The 23,239-nt window shown below is 51.7% G+C and overlaps 1 protein-coding gene across 1 annotated transcript in view; it reads right to left on the bottom strand.

Annotated features, from left to right (window-relative positions):
* The window catches only part of NOL6 (nucleolar protein 6), a 31,565-nt gene extending 8,665 nt beyond the window's left edge, over window positions 1-22,900 (bottom strand). The window contains exons 1-24 of the mRNA XM_054054708.1: window positions 22,802-22,900; window positions 22,522-22,692; window positions 20,979-21,095; window positions 20,547-20,726; window positions 19,737-19,905; window positions 18,859-18,993; window positions 18,558-18,721; window positions 17,965-18,085; window positions 17,569-17,627; window positions 17,330-17,431; window positions 16,677-16,792; window positions 16,104-16,281; window positions 15,582-15,704; window positions 15,283-15,431; window positions 14,439-14,514; window positions 12,339-12,479; window positions 11,919-12,036; window positions 11,578-11,732; window positions 11,196-11,359; window positions 10,598-10,750; window positions 9,359-9,456; window positions 8,413-8,537; window positions 8,182-8,271; window positions 3,344-3,541 (exon numbers count right to left, since the gene is read on the bottom strand). Coding sequence (XP_053910683.1) covers window positions 3,344-3,541; window positions 8,182-8,271; window positions 8,413-8,537; window positions 9,359-9,456; window positions 10,598-10,750; window positions 11,196-11,359; window positions 11,578-11,732; window positions 11,919-12,036; window positions 12,339-12,479; window positions 14,439-14,514; window positions 15,283-15,431; window positions 15,582-15,704; window positions 16,104-16,281; window positions 16,677-16,792; window positions 17,330-17,431; window positions 17,569-17,627; window positions 17,965-18,085; window positions 18,558-18,721; window positions 18,859-18,993; window positions 19,737-19,905; window positions 20,547-20,726; window positions 20,979-21,095; window positions 22,522-22,692; window positions 22,802-22,822 — 3,123 coding nt within the window. The 5' untranslated portion in view covers window positions 22,823-22,900. The remainder of the gene's footprint in view (window positions 1-3,343; window positions 3,542-8,181; window positions 8,272-8,412; window positions 8,538-9,358; window positions 9,457-10,597; window positions 10,751-11,195; window positions 11,360-11,577; window positions 11,733-11,918; window positions 12,037-12,338; window positions 12,480-14,438; window positions 14,515-15,282; window positions 15,432-15,581; window positions 15,705-16,103; window positions 16,282-16,676; window positions 16,793-17,329; window positions 17,432-17,568; window positions 17,628-17,964; window positions 18,086-18,557; window positions 18,722-18,858; window positions 18,994-19,736; window positions 19,906-20,546; window positions 20,727-20,978; window positions 21,096-22,521; window positions 22,693-22,801) is intronic.
* Between the last annotated feature and the right edge of the window lie 339 nt (window positions 22,901-23,239).

Here is a 23,239-nt window from a genome sequence, read left to right as displayed (position 1 = left end):
TGAGAAGCTCAGAAAAATGCAGATGTTTCTTCTCTGCCCACAGATGAGACCAAAACCCTGCCGCATTGCTGCGTGGCAGATGTCTCCCTTCATTGCTGTAAACTCACCATGGCTGCACCGTCAGCCTCCGCCACAACTCTGTTGCTCAATTCAGTGGTTCGTGCTATTGAGGGACAGCAAAATACTGAGTCAAAGCCAGACAACTCTACATCCAAGTGCCTTCTCATTCAAAATCTCTCGTAAGGATTCACTGCTGTCATCACACTCCTATCCGGTGCCAGCTTCTTGATGTGTTTGGATCACCCCCAGAGCTCCCAGTCTGCAGGACGAGGAGGAGCTGGATGCTGCTTAGTGCAGAGAAAGTCAGGAGAGGAGAAACACAAGGGTGCTAGAGGGGTACCAGCCAAAGCCAGGTCAAAGCACAAAGGCAAAGCAAAAGTCTTTCCTTCAGGCAACAACATAGGTATTCTGAGACACAAAGCCAGGTGGCTTCTGATGGAGTAGTTTCTACTGACAGCTCAGTACCACCTGCTTGCTGGTGACCCCACAGTGTAAAGTCAGATTTGAGGCCTTCCAACAGAGGCGGACATGTCTGAGTTATCTGAGAGCACCTGCAGTATCACTCCTGTGATTCTTCCAGGAGAAGAAACACCTGTTTGCCCAGAAAGAGATATTCATCGGTGCCTTCAGGTCTGCCTGCTACTGATCTAGAAGCTGCAAAGGACTAATGAACTGGTACTGCAAGATACCTCCAATAAAACAGCCGCAAGGGAACACAGCCATACCTATCTCAGAGCCTTGAAGGGGAAGAAAAGCCTCTCAGACAGGGCTGCCAAGGCAGACTCTGGGCTTTCTACCCTACAGAGAAAACTGTGACCAGTTCCTGCTCTGCTGTCTCCTGAGCACCCTTGGGTCAAAGAACACGAGACACCAAGCAAACACAACACTGCTTCCAACAAGGCAATGTAATCTTCACTCATATCAATGTTTCTTCATTAGGTTGTTAGTATACTGGATTTAGGACGAGCTGTAATTCGTAACCCAACCAAACCTTATTCCAAAATCTATTATTACCTGTATTAGAGAAAACAGGCAGTAAAAAAAAATCAGACAGTTTGGATGTCAGTATTGACTGGATCGATTAAGTCATAATTGCTTATATGACAATGAAAACTGCTTTCCAGGGAAGTGTCTCCTGCACCATTCACTTCTGAAGCCATTTGCTGACATCAAGTTGATCAGAACCACAAAAACGTCCTATAAACTGCAACGCATCTATCAGGGTGTGCTTCCCAATCAACTGCCTCAATACACACCCAGATTTGCTGCAAGCAGTTAACAGCCTCCCCAAGGAGATTGTTCTCCAATCGACTCATCCAGCAGTCTCCAGCTCTCTTTCAAGCAAGCAGGCAGCCTCCTGCCGGGTGTCCACGAGGGTGTGCTTTGTACTGCCTCTTTGGGGACAACAGAAGCTCTGGCCCTTTTCATACAGGCACCTCCAGTGCCTTAGCAGCTGCTGAAAGGTTCTGTTCAGCTGTAACCTCACCTTCTAGAACAGAGTGGAAAAGAATTTCAGGCTTAAAAAACACCTTTTCCTACCCACACCTATGCCTCCTGGTTGAGGTTTTATGGCAGCAGGTCAAATCCTCAACATTTACGGCACAAAAAAGAGGGGCTGGTCTTGACATTCCTTCTCAGATCCAACACCAAGAAAGAGAGTGAAATGGAAAACAATTCCAAATCACTGTGCTTTCTGCTCCCTTTTAAATCTTGTGCACAGTGTCCCTCTCCCTTCTTGCACATCCTGGACTCCAAGAAATCCCCTAGTGCTCTCTATAATGCATCTGCAGGATCTCCAATATCTCAACCACCTTCCGTCACAAAGGCAGGAGAGCACTGGGCACCTCTTCTCCCCCGTGTCCTTCCAACTAGAGAAGCAGTGCTACTTGCAGGGAAACAATTATGAGGTCTTCCTCAATTGAAAGAGGCCTTACACGCATGCCTGTCTTTCACTCCCTCACCCTGCAAGACTGTCCCAACCTGCTGGGGGTGACAGAGGACTGAGCTTGCCCCTTGCTAGACCTGGTAGCTCTACTGAAGCAACAGCAGATTGCCGCAGGCAGAGGTCACCGTGCAGTGCAGCTGGCAGGCAGCTTGGGACGTAATGCGGCTATGCTGAGGAAATCTTCAAAGAAACCCTCCTAAGTTTTCCTTGCCTGTCTCCTAAGCTACCTGGGTTAAGGTGAAAGGGCAGCTTGAACTGAAAGGGCCCAGCATCTTTGAGCCTAATGTTTCAATACAGGGGCCTTTTTAACAATGGTGGCCAAACAGGGACCGGGAAGTGGGAAATTTCCTTCCCTGGAGACCATTAGTTGTTAACAGGACTGCACTCTGTGCAGCCTGCTCTAATGTCAAAGCTGGCTGTGCCCTGAGTGAGGAACAGGGCTTGAGACCTCTGCAGCAACCCTCTTGCCAAAGCCAGCCTACTATTCCTGCAGCACCTCTGACAATTCTCACAGCACTGCTATGGGTAAGCACCGATGGCACTTGGAAGTGAAGTCAGGTTTTCAAAAAAGGGCACCACAGCCCCATTTCTCTGCACACTAACAGTTAACGCAGCTACAACACATAAAGCTGGGAAGGGTCAAAGACAGAGGCTGCACATCTGTAAAGCACTGGCTGTGCAGATCCAGTGTGGATTGCTGCTGCCACCCAGCATCCGGCTTATCACCCCAGATTGCTGAGGCTTTGGCATGGCCAAATGGTGGAAAAGAACAGGGCTGATAACTTTCACTGCTGATAGTATTAATATATCCACACTACTGACCTTCTCTGCCATCATGCCTGTAACCAGACACAGAGAAACAACCCTGTGATCAATATTCACCTTCTACGGCTCATGCTATCGGGTTGACAGCAGGAGCCCTACTGGGACCATGCCATGGATTCCTGTACATTCCCCCAGAAAATATGGGTAGCTACTGTCCATCACGTACCCTAGCTGGTGCAAGAAGCCACAAAAAGTCAATTAACTGTCTAGAGGCAAACGGGTTAAAGATACTTCTGCACTGAAATAGAATATTCTTCAGCAAAAGCTCAGATGCTTTGTATCTAAGCTCATTTTCACATCAGCAGCACTCCCACTTCCATGGAACAGGTGGTGCATTCACCAGGTCTCCTGCTGAAGAAGCAACTTCAGGTGCACACAAAGACTGAGCATCCTTTGCAAAATACACAGAGATGTAACCAACAAGGCCCTGCAGCGGCAGGTAGCCTGCATGCTAGGAGGCAGCTACCCCCTAAGCAGGCAGCAATCTGTGTCTCCCAAATGGGCCATGCTTACTCTCAGCTCCTGGAGGTAGCACTGTACAGGGTCATAATCCACCACAGGAAAGAGGATCTTCGTGGCAGTGCTGTTCTTCACCACGCCCCGGAAAAAGGACTTCACTGGACGGTCCACATTCTCCAGATGCCGAGGAATCTGGTTTGGATTCAAATGGATTAGGACATCGTAGAAGTCCAAAGGAGGGCGGAAGACCATCTGCAGGGAGAAAAGACCAGTGCTACTCTATATGGGAGACAGGCAGGCAGGGCAGATAAGAGAGGTTTCCCAAGCCCTTGTTTGCATTTTATTCCCTTCTCCTTGGAAAGCAGTAAACCAAGGCCAACATTTTTGTGAGATTAGTGTCAGAAGTTTGCTAGAACATTCACAGGAAAAACATGGCTGTGGTGGAGACACAGGAAGCTCCAGCCCATACTGGCCACTCTATTCACTCTGAGCCGAGACACATCCCCATTCCAGCACAGGTTCTGCTCACGTCAAAGGATGCAACCCCTACATCCCATGCAAGTGCTTGCATTGGTTTTGGCTGGGATAGAGTCAATTTTCTCCATAGTAGCTGCTATGGGGGTATGTTCTGGATTTGTGCTGGGAACAGTATCAACAATACAGAGATGTTTCAGTTATTGCTGAGCAGGGCTTACACAGAGTCAAGACCTTTTCTGCTCCTCACCCCACTAGCGAGTAGTCTAGGGGTGCGCAGAAGCTGGGAGGGAGCACAGCCGGGATAGCTGACCCCAGCTGACCAAAGGGGTATTCCATACCATGATATTACGCCCAGCATATAAATCTGGGAGAAGGAAGAGTGGGGTGACATTTAGAGTGATGGCATTTGTCTTCCAAAGTTACCACTGCATGTGATGCACCCCTGCTTTCCTGGAGAACATTGAACACGTGCCTGCCAATGGAAGTAGCGAATGGATTCCTTGTTTTGCTTTGTTTGTGCATGCAGCTTTTGCTTTAGCTATTAAACTGCCTTTATCTCAACCCATGAGTTTTCTCTCTTCCAGTCCCCTCCCCTATCCCAGCTCAAGAGACTGAGCAAGCAGCTGTGTGGTGCTTAGTCAACAGCTGCAGTTAAACCATGACAGAGCTGTAACAAGGACTCCATCAAAAAGAAGTTGGTTCCATCATGGCCATCTCCTGATGGATAGGCTAAATGTCCTCTGGACCACCACAGCACACCAGGAAGGAAACAACTGATTGCCACAGCCCAACCTTATCACAAACTCAACACTTTGAGAAGGGAGCTGCTCCCTGCCCACGTCAGATGTCTAGCCAGAAGGACTACACGCTCTACCCTGCCGGTTTCCCAGGTCAGCAGGAATATCTAACCTGTCTTCTCAGGACTCGGGGATGGTGCCTGGAGAAGAGCTTTCCAGAGGGCCAAGGTGGTCCTCGCCAGCCCTGCCCACAGATCCCAGGAAGCCCACCTGAATTCATGACAGTGGGATGGGCAGCCTAGAGAGGGAGAGCTGGTGACCTGAGACAGGTAACTGCACCATATTTGGCAGTTCCAGAATGAAGACTGGAGTCAAAAGCTAACAGGGGCCAAACAACACTTGGGGGACATGAGGAGCTGATTAATTGCAGTAGGGGGCCATCTGTCCAACAGGAGTTGCTCCAAAGGACAGCATCATCTTCCATCAAGCTGACAGAGGGTGAGAGCAAGTTCCACTAATGGAGGGGAGCAATCCCAGACATACAAATATTTAGACAGGCAAGATTTGGCACTGTGCATGCAGCTGTATTAAAATGGAAAAAAAATTAAAACTATGTGTATATTTTCATGGAATAAATGATGCAGAGACATGGACAGAAGCACGGACTAGCAGAAAACCCACTGCTCAGAGACAGTTTATAGGCAGAATGGGGAGAACACACATGAAGAACGTCAGTGACCAGCACTAAGTCTCAGCTGAGGTCCATGCAGACTCCCTTTTCCCACCTAGATGACCAAGTCCATGGCCCACTGTACCCATCCTGGGAGCAAAGAAAGAGAGCTCATGAATTCATGTCTGCATCTGCATGAGAGTGGGTACATCCCCGGGTGACCCAAACACAGAGACAAAAAAAAACTTGCAGCACCCTCTTAGATACATGGGAAAAGAAGGCAACTCCAAATTGCACTGCAAAGGCTTTTCCCTCCTCCCTGCCCCGAGCTTTACTTACAAATAAACTAGCAGCCCTGGAAACAGTGCCCTATGTTTATTCCTAAGAACATCACAGGCCTGGGAGGACACTGCTATGGACCACAGGAATACTCTGGGGATATGAAAGGATCCTATTGCAATGGCCAAGAGGAGGGGAAAGGGAACGAGGGACAAGGAGGCTGAGTTAAAGGGTTTGGAGGATGCTAGGGACAAATGATGGCTCAGTTTGGAAGCTAATCAGTCCCAGCTCAAGCTGCACGTCTTGAACGCTAGCCTTGAGACCACACTGTGACTGTGGCATGCTGGACACATCCCACATGTACAGCATCTCACCACTTCACAGCCTGGTGATGCACACTGCTATCACCTCAAGTACACCACATCCCTGTAATGCTTCCAGTGCAAAATACAGCAGAACTGAAAGCAACGCAAATAAATTCTATTTATACGGTTACAGGACTGGTGTCACAGACAGGGTCTTGGCTACTTAAGACAGGCCAATCACTTTGAGAAACCTGGTCTGCTTGGGGGTGGTGGGGTGCATCCATCAGTGAAGGGGGAGAGCACCCTTGGTTATGGGGTTTCCAGGCTTGTGAAGAGGGATTTGAACTAAAATTGCAGGGGAAGAGGAACCTCAATCCATCCCTTCTACCAGCCTGATGCCAGCCATAGATGCCCAGAACCTGGACAAGGACCACAGGTCAGTAAGAGAGCACGTGAAGAGGAGCACAAAGGAATTCCAGCCACTCCAGCAAGTAAGCCAGCTTCACTGGGTGCCAAACTTAACAGCCTCTACGCAAACACACATAAGATGGGGAATAAATAACATGAGTTAGAGACGTTCACACCTGCAGGGCTATGATCCCATTAGCATCACAGAAATGCGGTGGGATCGATCCTATTACTGGAGCACTGGAATGGTGGAATATAGGCTCTTTAGGAAGGACAGGCAGGGGAGATGAGGACGGAATGTCACCCTCTATGTCAATGACCACTTGGAGCCCATGGAACTCTACCTGGGGATGGATGAGGAGCTGACCACGAGCCTATAGGTCAGGATTAAACGCAGGGCAGGAACAGGTGACATTACAGTGCGGGTCTGCTACAGGCCACTGAACCAGGCAGAACAAGCAGATGAGCCCTCTACAGACAGGCATAGACTCGCATTCACAAGCCTCGGTCTTCATAGGGGACTTCCAACAACCCCAATATTTTTTGGAGGGACAATACAACAGGGTCCAAGCAATCCAAGAGGTTCCCGAAATGCATCAATGATAATTTCCTTCTCCAAGTGACAGAAGAGCTCACAAGGAGAGGTGCCAAGCTAGGTGTTATTCTTATCAACAAGAAAGGGCTGGTGGGCAGTGTGAAGCTCAAGTGAAGCCTTGGCTGCAGGGACCATGAAATGGTGGAGTTCAAGTTCCTATAGGTCACTATAAGGTCTCCTTGGAGCCTTCTCTTCAGCCTAAAGAAGGCTCCAAGGAGAGCTTATTGCAACTTTCCAGTACCTGAAGGGGGCCTACAAGAAAGCTGGGGAAGGACTGTTCACAAAGGCTTGTAGTGATAGGACTAAGGGCAATGGGTATGAACTGGAAAAGGACAGATTTAGACTAGACATAAGAAGGAATTTCTTCACAATGAGGGTGGTGAGGCACTAGAACAGGTTGCCCAGGGAAGCTGAGGATGCCCCCTCCTTGGAAGTGTTCAAAGCCAGGCTGGATGAGGCCTTGGGCAGCATGTTCTAGTGGGACGTGTCTCTGCCCATTGCAGGCGGGTTGGAATCACAGGATCTTTAAGGTCCCTTCCAACCCAAACCATTCTATGATTCCTAGGGGAGCAAGGCGGGGGCATGCAGCAAGCTTGCTACCTTGGACTTCAGGAGAGCAGATCCTGGCCTCTTCAGGGATCTGCTAGGTAGGATACCATGGGATAAAGCCCTGGAGGGGAGAGTGGCCCAAGAAAGCTGGTTAATATTCAAGGATCACCTCCTGCAGGTTCAGGAGCAATGCATCCCAACAAAGAGGAAGTCAGCCAAAAATGTCAGGAGGTCTGCATGGTTAAAACAAGATGCTCCTGTACAAAGTCGAACACAAAAAGGAAGCCTACAGAGGGTGGAAACAAGGCCAGGTAGCCTGGGAGGAACACAGAGAAATTGTTCAAGCAGCACAAGTCACGAAAGCTAAAGCCCAGGTAGAATTAAATCTGGCCAGGGAAGTCAAGGACAAGAAAAGCTTCTATAAGTACATTAGTGGACTAGGGAGAATGTGGGCCCTCTCCAGAAGGAAACAGGAGACTTGGTTGCCCAGGATATAGAGTACGCTGAGGTACTCTGTCTTTTGCCTCAGTCTTCACCAGCAACGGTTCAAGGCACACCGTCCAAGGCACAGAAGCAAAAGCAGTAACTGGGAGAGCAAAGAACTCTAGATCTCCTCACTGTAGGAGAGGATCAAGTGTGAGAACATCTAAGGAACCTGAATGTGCATGAGTCCATGGGGCCTGACGAGATGCATCCAAGGGTCCTGAAGGAACACTGTGGATAAAGTTACTAAGCAAGTTCATTCCAGGGCAACTACATATGGCCACAGCCTGAATCCTGTTAACACATCCCAGTGATCATCACCAAAGAGCAGTATGCTCTGCCAGAGCCTGAATGCCAACCACCGTTGTGCTGGAACCCCAGGTGGTTACCTTCACATCCTGGCTGTTAAGTGGGTCCATGAGCTGCTCCTCCAGGGCACGGAGAGACTCGGAGGCCAGCACAAGTAGGCGCTGCAGAATCTGGAGAGGGAAGAAAAGTGAAAATCTGCAATCCTGGTTGTATCAGGGACCCTGCTCACCCATCAGAGCTCCAGCACTGCAGGCAGAGAACTGCCTCAAGCCAGCAGCCTCCATGGGGCAAGGACAAAGGACCCAGCTCACCTGCACTGAGGGTTGCTCCCGGGTCCACATGGAGCTCCACCGGTCTTTGGGGGTGGCAATGAACATTACAGGGAGGCGAGAGCGATCAGCCAGAAACTTGCTCTTGATCTCTGTGCAGTCAGCATCTAGAGAGGGCAGGCAAACAGATGAGATATCCCATCCACAGCCCTCCAAGCCTCGTCATCCATGGATCACAGACCAGAAAAGACCAGTACAACAAGCTTTATTCTCTGACACGCTCAGATCTCACAGTCCACATGCAACTAGAGTTCCAGAAAGACGGCATGTACCCAAAACACAATCAAGAGACAAAACATAAGAACAGGGCAGGACCACAGGTCTGCCTGGATAAACCAACATGCTCCTTTGCATACCAGGACCTTTGCAAGGAAATTCTCGAGGCTCAGGTAGTAACAAAACCTGGAAGACTGCAGGCCTTCTCCCTTGCAGGTTTTGCAATCAAGGCTTAGCAGATGATCCCTATGATCTGAGCAGTGCAGCTTTCAGAGCAGACAGGCAGCAGGAAGCTTTGAAGCTTCCTGTTTAAGAGCCTGACTGCTCCCCCAGCACAGCTGAAGGTTTGGCCCCCAGGAGCCAGTTTAAAGCCTCAAGCGAAAACACCAGCTATGAAGGAGCAGAGGGCTTCAAAAACACCACCATATCCAACACCACCTAGGCTCATCACAGATTTCAGCGAGAGCAGAAATGCGTCATAATGGAGATCAGTTTCTTCAAAAGCAACCAAGAGGAATCAAAAAAAAAAAAAAGCACACCACAACTAAAACCAGCCTGAAACCAAGTTAAGCATGGCAGAACAGGAGTAAGGGAGCAGAAAACCTCCTTGCCCCTGGCAGAGACTGTGACACCTTCATGTGTCCAGGACCCCTGGCACCAGATGTGCCAAGGAGGGCTCACACCATGGCTCGGCTGAGTGCTGCCCACTCACCTGTGAGGCCAGCATTCAGGTTGATGATCAGAGGGTTGTTTTTCCAGTCAAAGGTTGCCAGCAAGTCAAGAAAGCGCAGGAACCCCACCTGTGGAGAACTTTAGGCAAAACAAAACAGTTCAACACTGGCATTTGCTACCCTGGCAGCAAGAGGGGCTTGGCTTGGGGGTGACTTAGTGATGCGCAGTCCATATGCAGCCCAGGACAGGATAGCCATAGTGGGAAAGGAAATTCCAGGAGAAGTATGATGCACTTCTCTAAACCACCTGAAGAAAACCTTTCCCCCTTGTTCCTCGCTCGCCAAGCAAAAAAAACTAGCAGAACGTGAAACACGGTTGCCCCATCTCCTGACATTCTCCCCACTCAGCCTCCTGGTGTCAGAGCAAGGTGGAGGTGGAGAGAGGTCTGCTCCCATCTCTAGTGTGGCTCTGAACACTGGCCAAGCTCCCACCATGCTTCTTCCCCTGCACCACAACACGTGTGTAGCCAGACAGCTGGGAAGATGGGGCTCCTGCTAGCTAGGCTATTAATCCTGCTATTTTTGTGAAGGAAATAGGACCCTGAGTGCAGAGCAGAGTAACCTTTTGGCTTCACATGGACTGAATCCACTTCCTTAACTTTATTTCACTCCTCCCAAGTCATATCCCATCCACAGGCCAAGAACCAGCAAGCAATTAGCCCCACAGGGTTATTTACCAATGTGCTACTCCATTCAGCTCTCAGCAGCCATCCTCTTGCCCTTTCTTCAGAAGTCCTCTCCAGGACAAGTGGAGGTTGCAGCCACCAGCATCACTGCAACATCCCTTCCCAGGGAACCAAGAAGCCCCAGTGTGCAGGTAGCCACAATACAGCTCTCATCCTTGCTTCTCCTGGTTACCATCCCCAGGAGAAATAGATCCCACCAGTCCTTAGGAGGACTTAAGACACTCTGTGGTTGCGCTCCCAGCACTGAGAGGCCACACGGACACTCATTCCCACGCTTACCTGCTTCTCTCCTTTCTCTGCAGCACCCAGGGTAGGGGAAACCACAGCCGAACAGCTCCAAGCATTTTCATCTCCTCAGGCCAGGTGCTCCCAACAGGGCTTGGGACAGCGTTATGGCAGCATGGGAGCCTCACATTCCTTGCCCTGCACCCTCCCAGCACCTCCTGCCCTAGCAGAATCCCATTTCTCCTCCATCCCAGGTAAGTAAAGAAGCACTAAATCCTCCTCAGGCTAGTCCAGGCTCCTCATTCTCACCTTGGCGGCGTGAAGGGAGCTGGATGGACGAAGAGAAATGCCACAAGGAGATCCACGCACTCCTCAGAGATGTTGTCGCCCAGGAGCTGGGCACTGATCCAGCGCTTGGCCAGCCGGCAAGTGCTGCCGAAGACAGGATGCTGCTGCTGGAGCCTACGAGAAGGGAGATGAGCTCAATCCACACATCTCGGCATCCAACACAGCCTTTTCGCATGTGTCAAGAGAGAGGAGAGGGGCGAAATTCTGCCAGAAACATACACATAGCAAAACAAGCAGAGGGCACTCTCCATGGATGTTGAGATTTTGAAAAAATGAAAGAGAAATGCTGTCAATGTGCTCCCCTAATCATGCTGCTCTTTGGTGCTTGTCTCCCCATAACACTCACCTCGGATCTGACAACAGGGACAAATGGTGCTGCTTCCATCCACATTTGTCTATCCGTTCTCCCACAGGGCCTCTCACAACATGGGATTAAGGGACATTTCCCACAGTGAGCTCCTCTTCCCACCATCACCCTCCAACACTGAAGGGCACCACCACTCTGGCTTCCAGCCACATCCCGTGCCCTGGCCCTCCAGCCACTCCCCACCTAACCTACCCATGCAATGAGCTTGTTAGATAGGGCAGATGCAACGTCTCCATCTCCAGCTGCTGAGACGCCTCTGTGTCCTGGTACTTCAGCATTCCTTCTGGTGTGACCACCTCCTTCAAGATCAGGGGCTCACGGTGGTAGGCTACTTGCAGGCGGAAAACATAGCCATCCTGAGATGGGAGCAGAAAGCAAAATCAGGTTGGCAGTAACAGACGCAGACTGGGATGCTACACTGCATCTCAGGAACACAACAGCAGCATCCTTGCGTCAGCAGTCTCACCATGCCCTCTCCCAGGCCCATCTTCCAAATTGTGGGTTTTTCCAGGACAAGACCACTCCCACAGCAGTAACACGTCAGGTATGGAGAAGGCCCCTGTTGTCCCCCTACCTTGTACACGTCAGTATGGGTGACTGCAGGTCTGCAAACCAGCTGGTGCTGCTGCTGGAGGAGCTCAGCCAGCTGGAGGTGGAAAGCTGCCTTGATGCGCTTGATGGCTTCTTTGTCTTGCGGCCACTGGCCACTGCCTTCCATGTGGCAGATGACTGGAGGCAAAGAGACAGCAAGAAGCCAGTGAGCCCCATGCAGGAATTAGATGCTGGATAGGTGTAGCAGGAAATTAGGAGCCAGGGCTCTGCTCCTGCCTGCAGCAAACCAGCAGTCAGAGCCAGCATCGCTGCCTACACCACCCCGCAACAAACCAGCCCCTGCTCACATCTCTCCCCACTTACTCTTCAAAGGGGCTACGTAGGCTGGACAAGGCTTCTCCTCTGAGGGAAGCAGCAAGTGCTTGGTCCTTATTCGGGTATGAAAGGAATAAATCGGCTTCATGGGAATAGGAGGGAAGACCTAGGAGAGAACAGCCACCTGCAGACTGAGAACAAGCAGCAGAAACCCCAGGGTACTGCACATCCCCTCACCCAAAATCTGCTGTCCCAGCAAAGCTCTCTGGGCATGGAAGGCTTAGCCAACTTGTATATAGCAAGCCTGAGGGAAAGGATAGCAAAGATGAGGCACCACATCACTCAGAGGGCTCTTAGGAGCCACAAAAGCAGAGCGTGATCAATTTCCTCTATTCCCTCTCACATCAGGACATCCCTTCCCACCTCCCTGCAGCTCCCCACACACGGACCATGCCCAGGGACACTCACATCCGTGTATCGGAGGGCTGGATGGACACCCTGCACAGCTGTCACTGTCAGGGGCAGCCCCTTCAGGTTCCAAAGCTTGCGGCTCAGGTCATCGTAGGAGCAGACAACGCTGACCATCGCCTCTTCACCCGTCCCCGGTACCTGCAAACACACAGCAAGCCTCTCCCTTCACCGTTCCCATTCCTGCACGGGTGACCAGCTCACCTCCCTCTCGGATTGTCATTACAGCCAAACTCCAAGAAGCCAGCACTGCCATCCAGGGAGTAGCTTCTGGCAAGAGCACTCAGCAAAATGGGGAGAGGGGTGGGTGAGACAAGAGCAAAACTGTCTCTGGCTTCCCCAGTAGCCAAAGGCATCCTAGAGGCTACATTTCAAGTGGCAAGTGAAATTAATTCCTAGGCAAGAAACTATGGCAGCACCAAGAACCGTACTGCCAGCACTGTCGCCAGGAAGGGAGAAGCTAAGAGTGATTCAGGACTCAAGAAATCACATACTGGCAAAGTCTGCTACTGCCTCCCGGACAGGTACTGCAATTCCAGCAGAGGTGGCAGTTTACAGGAAACTGCACGAACTACATCCTTAACCAAGGCAGAGCTGTGAAGCATAGCAAAAGCAAAGACAGAAAATACCCAGAGCATCACTGAAGGCCTGAGGAGGGCAGATGAGAAGTACTGAAAGGAGAATTGGTTCTGCCCCTGCTGCTTCCCTCTCCCCAAAGCACAGGAGAGGAGCCTGAATGAGAAGGAGACACCACTGACTACAAATGGCTCAGCCCACATGCATCCAGCCAGCCCAGGCTTTATCGCAGAGCGGCAGCACCCTCTGCAGGGTACACCAAGAATAATAAACCCCAGTTCTGCTCATCTCTAGAGCTCTCTGACCTGTTCATCTTCCCTTGTCTCCTGCCGCAGACTCCCCAGGCTGCCCGCACACAAACAGCTGGAGAAGCAGAGACAGACACCTCTACCCACCACCTCTCTCACAACAATAAGTTTCTCCTTTGTTCCTCAAGAACCTGCAGCAACTGGATTCCTAACTGCCCTTCAGGCTCTGGGGAAGTACATGCCTTCTCAGCGTGGGGCTTACCAGCCCTGCTCACCCCAGGCTAGCTTGCAGGGACACCGCATGCACAGATCTTGCTAACTCACCACACAAAGGACTGTACAAACCAGCATCTCATCCCAAATCTGACATGCAGCTCTGCACAGACCCCAACTCGTGCTGAAGATTCTTCCCATCAAATTTGCTCCCCTTTGCTCTTAAAAAAGTGAAAGTAAACAATTTCCTCCATCTATCCAACAATCAGTCAAAAAGCTGCTTTTACCAAAGACCAGGAAAGTGATACCAAAGTGTTCATGGCTCATCTCCAGGCTTTAATTTCACAAGCTCAAGGTGATACCAAAGTGTTCACGGCTCATCTCCAGGCTTTAATTTCACAAGCTCAAGGTGATACCAAAGTGTTCACGGCTCATCTCCAGGCTTTAATTTCACAAGCTCTAGAGCAGAAGGAAGGAGTGGTATACTTCCCAGCCTGCAATATTCATCTTTTCTATCTCAAAGTGACATTTCATTGTTCCAGATGCACATCCAGCTGCAGCACTAACTAGGGCTTGGTAGGCATGATGTAGCACTTTGCAACATGACAACAGGGAAGATCATCCTGTAGGTCCAGTTGGGAAACCCAGGTAAAGGAAGACACAGAAGTGTCTCCACCATGTCCTAAAGCAAACAAGACCTGAAAGATGCAGCTGGAGGACTACAGTAGGACAGTGATACATCCTTAGGTAAGACGGACATAGCAGACACAAGCAGACAGAGGAGGCCAGCGGGATGCCTGAAGGGAAAAATGGGGTGTAGAGGCTGCCAAAGCAAAAGGACTTCAGCGGCTACGCCTTGGTTGGCGCAAAAGGCTTGGCAGATTCACGGACACCACACTGCCCACCAAAGTGTCCACAGACAGGAATTTTCCTTATCTTCACTATCTTCTCTTGAGAACCATCCAGCTGCCTCAGGGCCACAACACTAAAATGACCTCCCTACAGTCCTCCCACACCACCCTTCCTAAAGAAACCCACAGCCCCACTGGGGGACCAACCATACCTTTTTCCCAGTCCTGATCACAGATTCCAATGAGGCTCCCATGTAGCAGATGGAGGATTCAGGAATGTCTGCATGGCTACACAGAAGAAGACAACAGTGCATTATAGCTACAACACGCTAATCCACCCATCATGACACTCTGTGCTTCATCACAGGCAAGGGTCGGTCCAAGGATGAGGAATGCATCCATACAGAAACATCACAGTGAGACGGTCAATCTCTGTGCGTTCCTCCCATGCCCAAGTCACCCATGCAACAAGGCACAGCAACACATGCAGCTTCACAGGGCTCAACGTCAAAGCTGCCAACATGCAGTCTTTCCTCCAAAAAATCTTTCCTCAAGCTGGGATAGAGGCCCAGGCAACACATTCATTCTCTGCAACAGGGTCTTGATTTTGGCAGAAGGGATAAACCACTACAAGGAGGCTTTCCAATGCTGTAGGGAAGCCCAGAAGGCACACAGAGGGCCCTCTGTGAATCACTACAGGGTGTCAGAGGATTTCATGAAACACCCTGGAAGGTCCAGGAGGCTTCTCTTCCAGCTCTGCCAACAATGAGTGTCCCACCACCTCTGTAACATCTGCATGTAAAAGTATGACCATGCCGACCACGCCCTCAGCATTACCACCAACAGAAGCTAAGGCAACACATGCTTTCCCTCCCAATCTTCTCTTGGAAAGCAGCTCACAGCATCAGGACAACTGAAATGACTTCCAGAATTCTCAAAGCCAAAACAGTATCAGCTTTGCACTTCTGGACAATGGAGACACCAGGGACAAGAGCAGCAGTGACCCACACACAGATGCAGGCCCCACAGCTTCGGCTGATGCTCGCCACAACTTACAGCTTCAGCAAGTGCCTAACGATCTGCTCAGGAATGAGGCGCTTCTGGCAGACAGTGTCGGCCTCCCACAACACCGCCTCGCAGATGCTGCCATCCTGGAACCGCCGCAGCTCTGATTTCTCCCCCCAGAAGGTTCGGAAGTCCAGAGCCTGTGAGAAGACATTGGGCAGCCCAGGTCAGGGACACGGGTCACCACTGGGGCCAGCTAAACCACACCCATGACTATCGGCCAGCCCCACAGCTGTCTGCAACCACCAGCTCTGCTCCACCCTACTCTGCACAAGCACAGCTCCCCTCACCTCAGGGTGATCAGCCTGCGGTCCCTTCTCCAGCACAGTGGCAGCAAACTCAGGGACAAACAGGATCCCGAATGTCAGGGGCCCAACATCCTTATGTTTTGGGGGCTCAGCGTCAATCGGCCACTGTGGGAAAACAGGAAAGATGAAGCACAACGACAGATCATGCTGCTGGAACAGCAGCTGCTGAAATACTGGGTAACTAGATGAACGTCCTGCTATGTGCTCTCGGGTGCCTAGACAAGCATGGATAGGGAAAGCATGATTTAATGGGTCTTCTCAATGAAAACATCAGTTGTTTTCACTCTGCTTCATTACTGGGCCAGGATTTCTGACAGACCAAGCCTCCCAGCTGCACCCCACATCCTAGTGAAGGGCCTCAGGTCCTCTATCCTCCACAAACGGTACAGGCCCATCTCCGTCCCCAATAAGCAAAGGTCCCCTCCCTGTTCCCAACAGTGCCACAGGGGACACACAAGAACCCACAAGCTGCAAAGGATGCAGTGTCACTGCTGAGTGCATTACCTCGGGGACCTGGGGCAAGGAGTGAGCCAAGAGCAGTGCTCTCCGAGCCAAACCACGAGTCAGTAATGAGACAATGAAAGGAAGGGCCGTGGCCACATAGTTCCCACCCCGATCCATCAGCTCATTCAGCAGCTCCATCTTCTTGCAGGCACCTTGCAGCTTGGAGACATGCTTCAGGCTACAGGAGAAGAGAAGCTGGTCACTGACCTCTGACACCAAATCCTTTCTGAGAGAGAGGTATGCTAGAGGATGGATAAAGTGGGGAGCAAAGAGCCCTGGCCCAGGATGAGATTACAAGAAGAAACCCTACACTTTGGCATATCAAGATGCACCACAGAAGGTGCTGGTCCTTGGGACAGTCATCATTCCCAAAGGCAAAGCATTGCCCTCCTCCTCCTGGGAGGTTATCTAGACAGTAAAAGCAGAATGTAAGAGGCACCAGTGTCTACGTCAGAGCTAGCAGAGCCATCCCTCATTAGTCAGGTTCGAACTCACCCCAGTCCTAAGCCAGAAGCAGCCCTTCCCCTCTGAAGAGGCTCCTCAGCCTCACCCCACCGGTACAGCAAGACTCACTGGAAGACATGATCAAAGGTTCTGAGCATGGGCTTCGCAGTCATGAGCAGCACCTGAAAGCCATCTACCATCCGATCATCCAAAATCTCCATGGAGCGTTTGGCTTCAAACTGGACCTGAGCAAGGAGACAAGACAGAGCAAGAGCATGAATAGGAGGGAATCAGGAAGGCAAATCTCTCCAGCAGCAGTTATCAATGCTCCCCAGTCAGCCACAGTCATCCTAGCTCCACAGTCACTACCAGATCCTCATTCCAGACAGCCTCTGTCCTCAGCACAAAGCCAAGTCACCAACAGCTGTTGCTGGTGGCCAGACAGTCCCTTCTTGACATCCCTGCCATCAGGGTGGGTATTTTCTGCTCCAGAACAGTTATTTCTGCTAAAGGTTCACTTAGCTTCACCTAAAGGTGCCCACGAAGAAGAAAACAACTTTCCTACATCATTAAAGCAAGACAGACAAGGCAGCAGTACACCCAAGTACTTCATAAAATCTACTTCCAGGCTTCAGAGCTGAAGAATGACATTAAAAGCCTAAAAAGCAACACTGAACCCCCTCCCCATGTCCAACATCCTCCTCCAAGATGCCTACCCATCCTCCGCCTGCCTCAGCTCACTCCTAAGACAGCAGCTCACGTTACCACAACTTGCTCCATACCTGGTGGTATTTGCTGGCAGTTACATCAGCACAGAGATTCACCAGCCCAGAGGGATCCACAAAGACCACTTCAAACACCTGGTGGAAGTCATTCAGGATAGGCTGGAAAAGCAAACACAGTGCTACAACACAGCACAGACACCAGGGCACCACCACCTCATAACATCACTGTAACAGGCACATCCCTGCCCAGGCAGTACAGCCAGACACAGGCACAAGAGTTTTCAAGGGTTGCTCACCAGGGAGGCATCCACGTCCTTTGCTAGGCTGATTCCTGTCTCGCTCAGGTCAGTGGTGGCTGTGTGCAGACAGGAAAAAAAAAAAAGCCACATCATCACCATGCACATCTCCCCCACTGGTGACATGCACCAATATCACCATTGTCTCCCAACATTAGCAGTGCTACAACATAATGCTGGCCTCCGTCTTGCGATAGGACATACCCACTCCTCCGAACACTGAGCCACCCAGCCCTGTCCTGTTGTCTCATATCCTCCTGACCATCCCACCCACACGGTTTCAGGATCAAATGGAAAAAAGCCAGAATTTCCCCCTCCCTCACTGTGTTTGGGCTTCATGGAGAGACTCCGCTGACACTAGCCTTTCTCTTTCATGAAAGGCCCCTGGAAACTCACCCAGGAACTGCAGGGTGCTCCTCAGCACCTGGTACCCACTCATCATCTTGACAATCTTGCGTTTCACCAGCAGGTAGGCAACCAGCATGGAGATCAAGAAGCCGCTGAAGCACCCCAAGCCCTGTGAAAACAGAGGGCTGAGTCAACAAGAGCTCAACAAGGCACCACGAGCCCCAGAGCCCACCCCACATAACTGCTTCTAGCCTCTGTCTTCACCAACAGGGCAGCCTCCAAGCCTCAGTGCCCCCACAGTAAAGCCCTGTACAACAAGCAAAGACATGGATCCCCTTGAGGGAAGGCAACACCTCAAAATTCTTTAGGAAACAGGATGAATTCCACTCCCTGCAGAAAAACCAAACCCAAAAACCAATACATCGTTCCATGGATCTCAAAAAGCATGACTGTCTGGTGCACAGATTCATTTCAACCCACCAGGTAGGATGGAGGTCCTTGAAACCTAACACAGCTCAATACTGAGTCACAAGCCCACCACAACCAAACCACCACCCTTCCATGTCTAGGAAGGCAGAGAAGGCCAAAGGCAGATTAGCCAGGTAAGCAGACCCTGCCCTGTCCCCTGGCACAGGGCGTACCTTGCTAAGCTGCCGCTGGTTCAGCCAAACTTTGAGAAGGGCCAGGCCATCCTTCATGCCTGGGAAGTCAGCGGCTGCATTAGACAAGAAATGCAGGTGGGACAGCAGTACCGTATCGCAGAGAATGGAGTTGTTGTAGTGTGGAGTTGGGGGCTCGATGAATCCTGTGTGGGGAAAAACAGCATGTTGAACTTAATCATAAACCTGTGTTCACAGGAGAGAACCCATTGCAGCAAACCCACTCCTGAGCGCTGAGTGCAGTCGCTGGCTGAACAGAGCACTCTCCAGCCCCAGGCCCTACCTTCTTTAGGGATGCTCTGCTCCATGAACCAGGCTGTCCGGACATTGTTCTTGTTGGGATAAAAGCGGCTAGCTTTGAAAAGATCCGGGGGAGGACAGGCATGGAGTCGGACAGTGACCATCTTCTCATCCTTGCCTGTAAGCACGAGGGGATAGATGTGCAGGAAGAAGAGACATCAGAGACCAACTTGAGAAAACAGGGAGCATTTCCACCTAAGCAAAAGCAAAAACTTCCTTCCCAGCGAAGCTCAATAGCAGTGGAAATCACTCCAGAGCAGAGAGTGGCCAAATCCTATGGCAAACAACACTCTGAGGTCACAGTGCTCATGTCCAAGCCCCACCTCAATACTCACTGGCCAGTCTGGTACCCCAGCACTCTCCAGCCTGCTCTGGCCTTGCCACGCCTATCCCAGACCCAAACCCACTATCACCAGGGGTCTGCAGGGAAAAGCACCACCCAGCAGCCCATGCATCTCACAGCATCTCAGAGAACAGCCAGGCTGCACACAGCAGCCTGGGGAAGGCAAGAGTATGGTGGAGAGTAGGGAAGGAGAGAGCAGGAGACAGTGCTAGACACTGATGTGTTTTTATAGGGTTTGCTTTACATCCTGCAGTACCTACAGGGTGGGCCAGCCAGCGAGGCCAAGGCTGGGGAGCCTAGCCAAGCTGCAGAGGGGGATTAGGAGGGGAAGAGACGTTGAGGACTAGGCTCTGTGTGGAAGGAGAGCACAACTGGGAGCATGAAAGCTCCAAAATCAATCACCAGCTGTGATGACAGTCCATCCCAAACGGCCTGTTGCATAATATAAGACCACCACCACCCTCCTCCTAATACCCGTATCCACTCACAGCCCCACCAGAGCAAGGCTCAAGTGCTACCTTGAGGCCTCAGGAGCAGGATGGGCTTGAGGTGATTGCCATTCATGTAGGCAAACTTCACACTGCTGAAGAGCTTCTCCTTGGACAAGTGCTGGGCGATGTGGGCCAGGTACAGAGCTCTCTTCCGGTGGTAGCGCTGATTCAGGTTATCTTTGTCCTGGAAGATTTCCTGGGAAAGGAGGAACAGGGCAACTCCACCTCACCTGCTTGCAGAACCTGGTTCAGCCCGAGGCACCACATCACCCCAGGCTCCTCTTGGCCCCCACAAGAAATCTTATCTCAGGCACGCAGATACAGCCCCAAGTTGCTCCAAGGCAGTCAGGAGCGCCACCTTGCTGCCAGCTCATCTGGCTCTAGAATCATAGAGCAGAGCCATACAGACAAATAGGGCACCACTTCATCTCAAACCGTGAGAACAAGTCTGGGCAGCAACGGGAGGGAGCACTGGAGGGGTAACAGCCTGCAAACATAACCCTCCTCATAACATCATGGACTCAGCGCCTGGGGCAGAAGTGCAACAGGGTACAAAGCTGGACAGCATCTATCTCCCTGGCAACATGTAAGAGGTTCAGGCCAGACAGGAAGAAGGAAAATCCTCATGAGGAACTAAAATCAAAGCAGCGGAAAGCTCTGATTGAGCATGCAGTGAGGCTGCACTCTCCAGCTCCTCCTGGGAGTCACCACATGGCATGTCCAGATGCTGTAACCTCACTCAGGAATAACGAGAGAGGATAGGGGCTGCAGGAAACAGGATTGGATGGAGTTTAGCTGAGCCCCAGCCTCTTCAGGAGCAGGCAAGACCAGACTCACCCGTGGCATGGTCACCGCCACGTCCACATTGACCTCCGGCTTAATGCAGGTACCCAGCAAGTAGCTGCCAACCACCTTCAGCTCAGCCGGTGGCAGGAAGCGGAACTTCCCTTTCACGTTGAAGGGCACCTGCAGGAATGGAACCTTCACGCCCTTGGAGAGCCAGGCCTGATCCGTGAGCTGGGAGTGGATAGAACACAGAAAATGCTCAAAGCATCACTCATAGAAGAAGCACAAAGACCAGGACCCCTCTCCTCACACAGCTGCAGGCACCTGCAGCCAGTTGTCCCCTTTTGCCATCAAGATAAGTCAGAGTAATATCTTTTCAGCCCCTAAGGGAGATCCACGAGGACCTCTGTTTGCACAGCAACAGCAAAGCATGCCCCATTACAGAGGTCCTGCCACCACCTCCTTCATCCCTCAGGAACCTACTTCCGTTTCTAGGGTCTCTGGGATGGCATTGAGCAGGCTGTTAATTTCACAGAGGAAGGCATCAATCTTCTTCTTCTTCGTCTCCTTTAATGTCACCTCCTTTAGAAGCTCTTCAATCTGTAGGCAGAAAGTGGATCATCAAAGGCAGCTGCAACACTGTAATTGCTCTTACCCCCTACCTTCTTTTCCCAGCACCAACCACAAGCTTGGTGAAGAGGGCAGTAGGTGAGCTGGGTAACACTGCCAGAGCTAGAGTCAAGTCAGCCCACGGCCAGAAGGATAACACAGCTCCTGCCACATTGTGTGAAGGGCTGGATGTCAGTTAGCTCCATCCCACCAGCTTCTGTGTGAGCTTCAGCCACAGAATACTGGTGACATGCATGAAGGCAGAGCCCTCAGAAAGACTAACAGCTAACACACGACTGCTTGCTTTCTTTCCCAGAACACAAAGAAATCTTCCTGTCCCATCCAGAGGCTGCTCACAGACAGGAGCCGAGGGCAGCTGGTGATGTTAATTCTCTCTCCAGTAAGCAATAAACCACTGCAGCAAGGGATGTGATGGCCACGCTCCCACCATACTGCAGTTACATGATGGAGAGGTTCAATTTTCACGGTGCACGAGAGGCACAGAGCTTGGCGTGGGATGGTGAAAGGAATTACAGTGAAAAATACAGAATCATAGAATGGTTTGGGCTGGAAGGGACCATGAAGGTCATCCAGTTCCAACCCCCTGCCACGGGCAGGGACACTTTCCACTGGATCAGGCTGCTCAGAGCCCCTTCCAGCCTGGCCTTGAATGTTTCCAGGGATGGGGCATCCACCACATCTCTGGGCAACCTGTACCAGTGCTTCACCACACTCGACAGAAGAATTTTCTCCTCCTTAAGTTTGAGAGTACTACCCCTTGTCTATTGCCACAGACTGCACTGAAAAGTTCTTCCCCATCTTTCTTATAAGCCACCTTTAAGTATCAAAATGCTGCACTAAGGCCTCCTTGGAGTCTTTTCTTCTCCAAACTGAACCCCAACTCTCTCAGCCTCCTCTCACAGGGAGGTGTTCCGGGCCTTTGTTCATTACTGTGGCCTCCTCTGTACCTGCTCCGAAACATCTGTATCACTCCTGTGCTAAGGGATCCAGAACTGGACGCAGGATTCCAGATAGGCTCAATAACAGCGATATAGAACCATGGAATGGGTTGGGTTGGAAGGGACCTTAGAGCCCACCCAGTTCCAAGCCCTCTGCCATGGACAGGGACACTTCCCACTGGATCAGGTTGCTCAGAGCCTCATCCAACCTGGGCTTGAACATCCCCAGAGATGAGGCAGCCACAGCTTTCCTGGGCAACTTGTGCCAGTGTCTCACCACTCTCAGCGTGAAGAATTTCTTCCCAATGCCTAATCTCAACCTTCCCCTCTCCAATTTAAAGCTACTTCCCCTCGTTCCACCACTCCAGGCCCTTGCAAACATCCAGCTCCCTTCGTCCCTGCCCGGATTCACCGGGTTCCGGGGCTCTTCCCGGGAATCCCGCTGCTGCCCGGCTGACCTGCAGGCGGAGCAGGCTGGAGTGGAAAAGGTCCTCGGTCTCCTTCAGCCGGCTGAGCTCTTCGCTGGTGGGCGGCCGGTACAGCTCGGCACGGCTCAGTTTGGCGGGCCGCAGCGCCGGGGCCGCCTCCTCGCCGCGCCTCCTCCCGCCCCGCGCCGCCTCCGGAGAGCCCTGCGGGAACAAACCGGTACGGCTCGGACCGCGGCGCCGCCGGGGGAGCCTTAGAGGGGCCGAGCCCCATGCCCCGGGTGCCGAGCCCGCTACCCGCCCCGCGCCTCACCGCCATGGCCTCCATGGCCATCCCACGCGCCGCGCCGGAAGCACGTGCGGCCCCCCCGCCCCGCCGAGCGCCCGGACGCGCTGCCCATTGGCGGCAGCTGAGAGCGCTGCGTGGCGATTGGGCGAGAGTCAGAGAGCGGCGCTCCTATTGGCTGAGAATGAGAGCAATGGGCTCCTATTGGCTGAGAATGAGAGCAATTGGCTCCTATTGGCTGAGAGTGAGAGCAGTGGGCTCCTATTGGCTGATAGTGGGAGCAATGGGCTTCTATTGGCTGATAGTGGGAGCATTGGGCTCCTATTGGCTGATAGTGGGAGCAATGGGCTCCTATTGGCTGAGAGAGAGCAATGGGCTCGTATTGGCTGAGAATGAGAGCAGTGGGCTCCTATTGGCTGAGAGTGAGAGTAATGGGCTTCTATTGGCTGAGAGTGAGGGCAATGG

Source organism: Cuculus canorus, chromosome Z (assembly GCF_017976375.1).
Source record: "Cuculus canorus isolate bCucCan1 chromosome Z, bCucCan1.pri, whole genome shotgun sequence".
In the NCBI taxonomy this organism is placed as follows: domain Eukaryota; kingdom Metazoa; phylum Chordata; class Aves; order Cuculiformes; family Cuculidae; genus Cuculus; species Cuculus canorus.
This window is presented reverse-complemented; position numbering and strand designations above follow the sequence as displayed.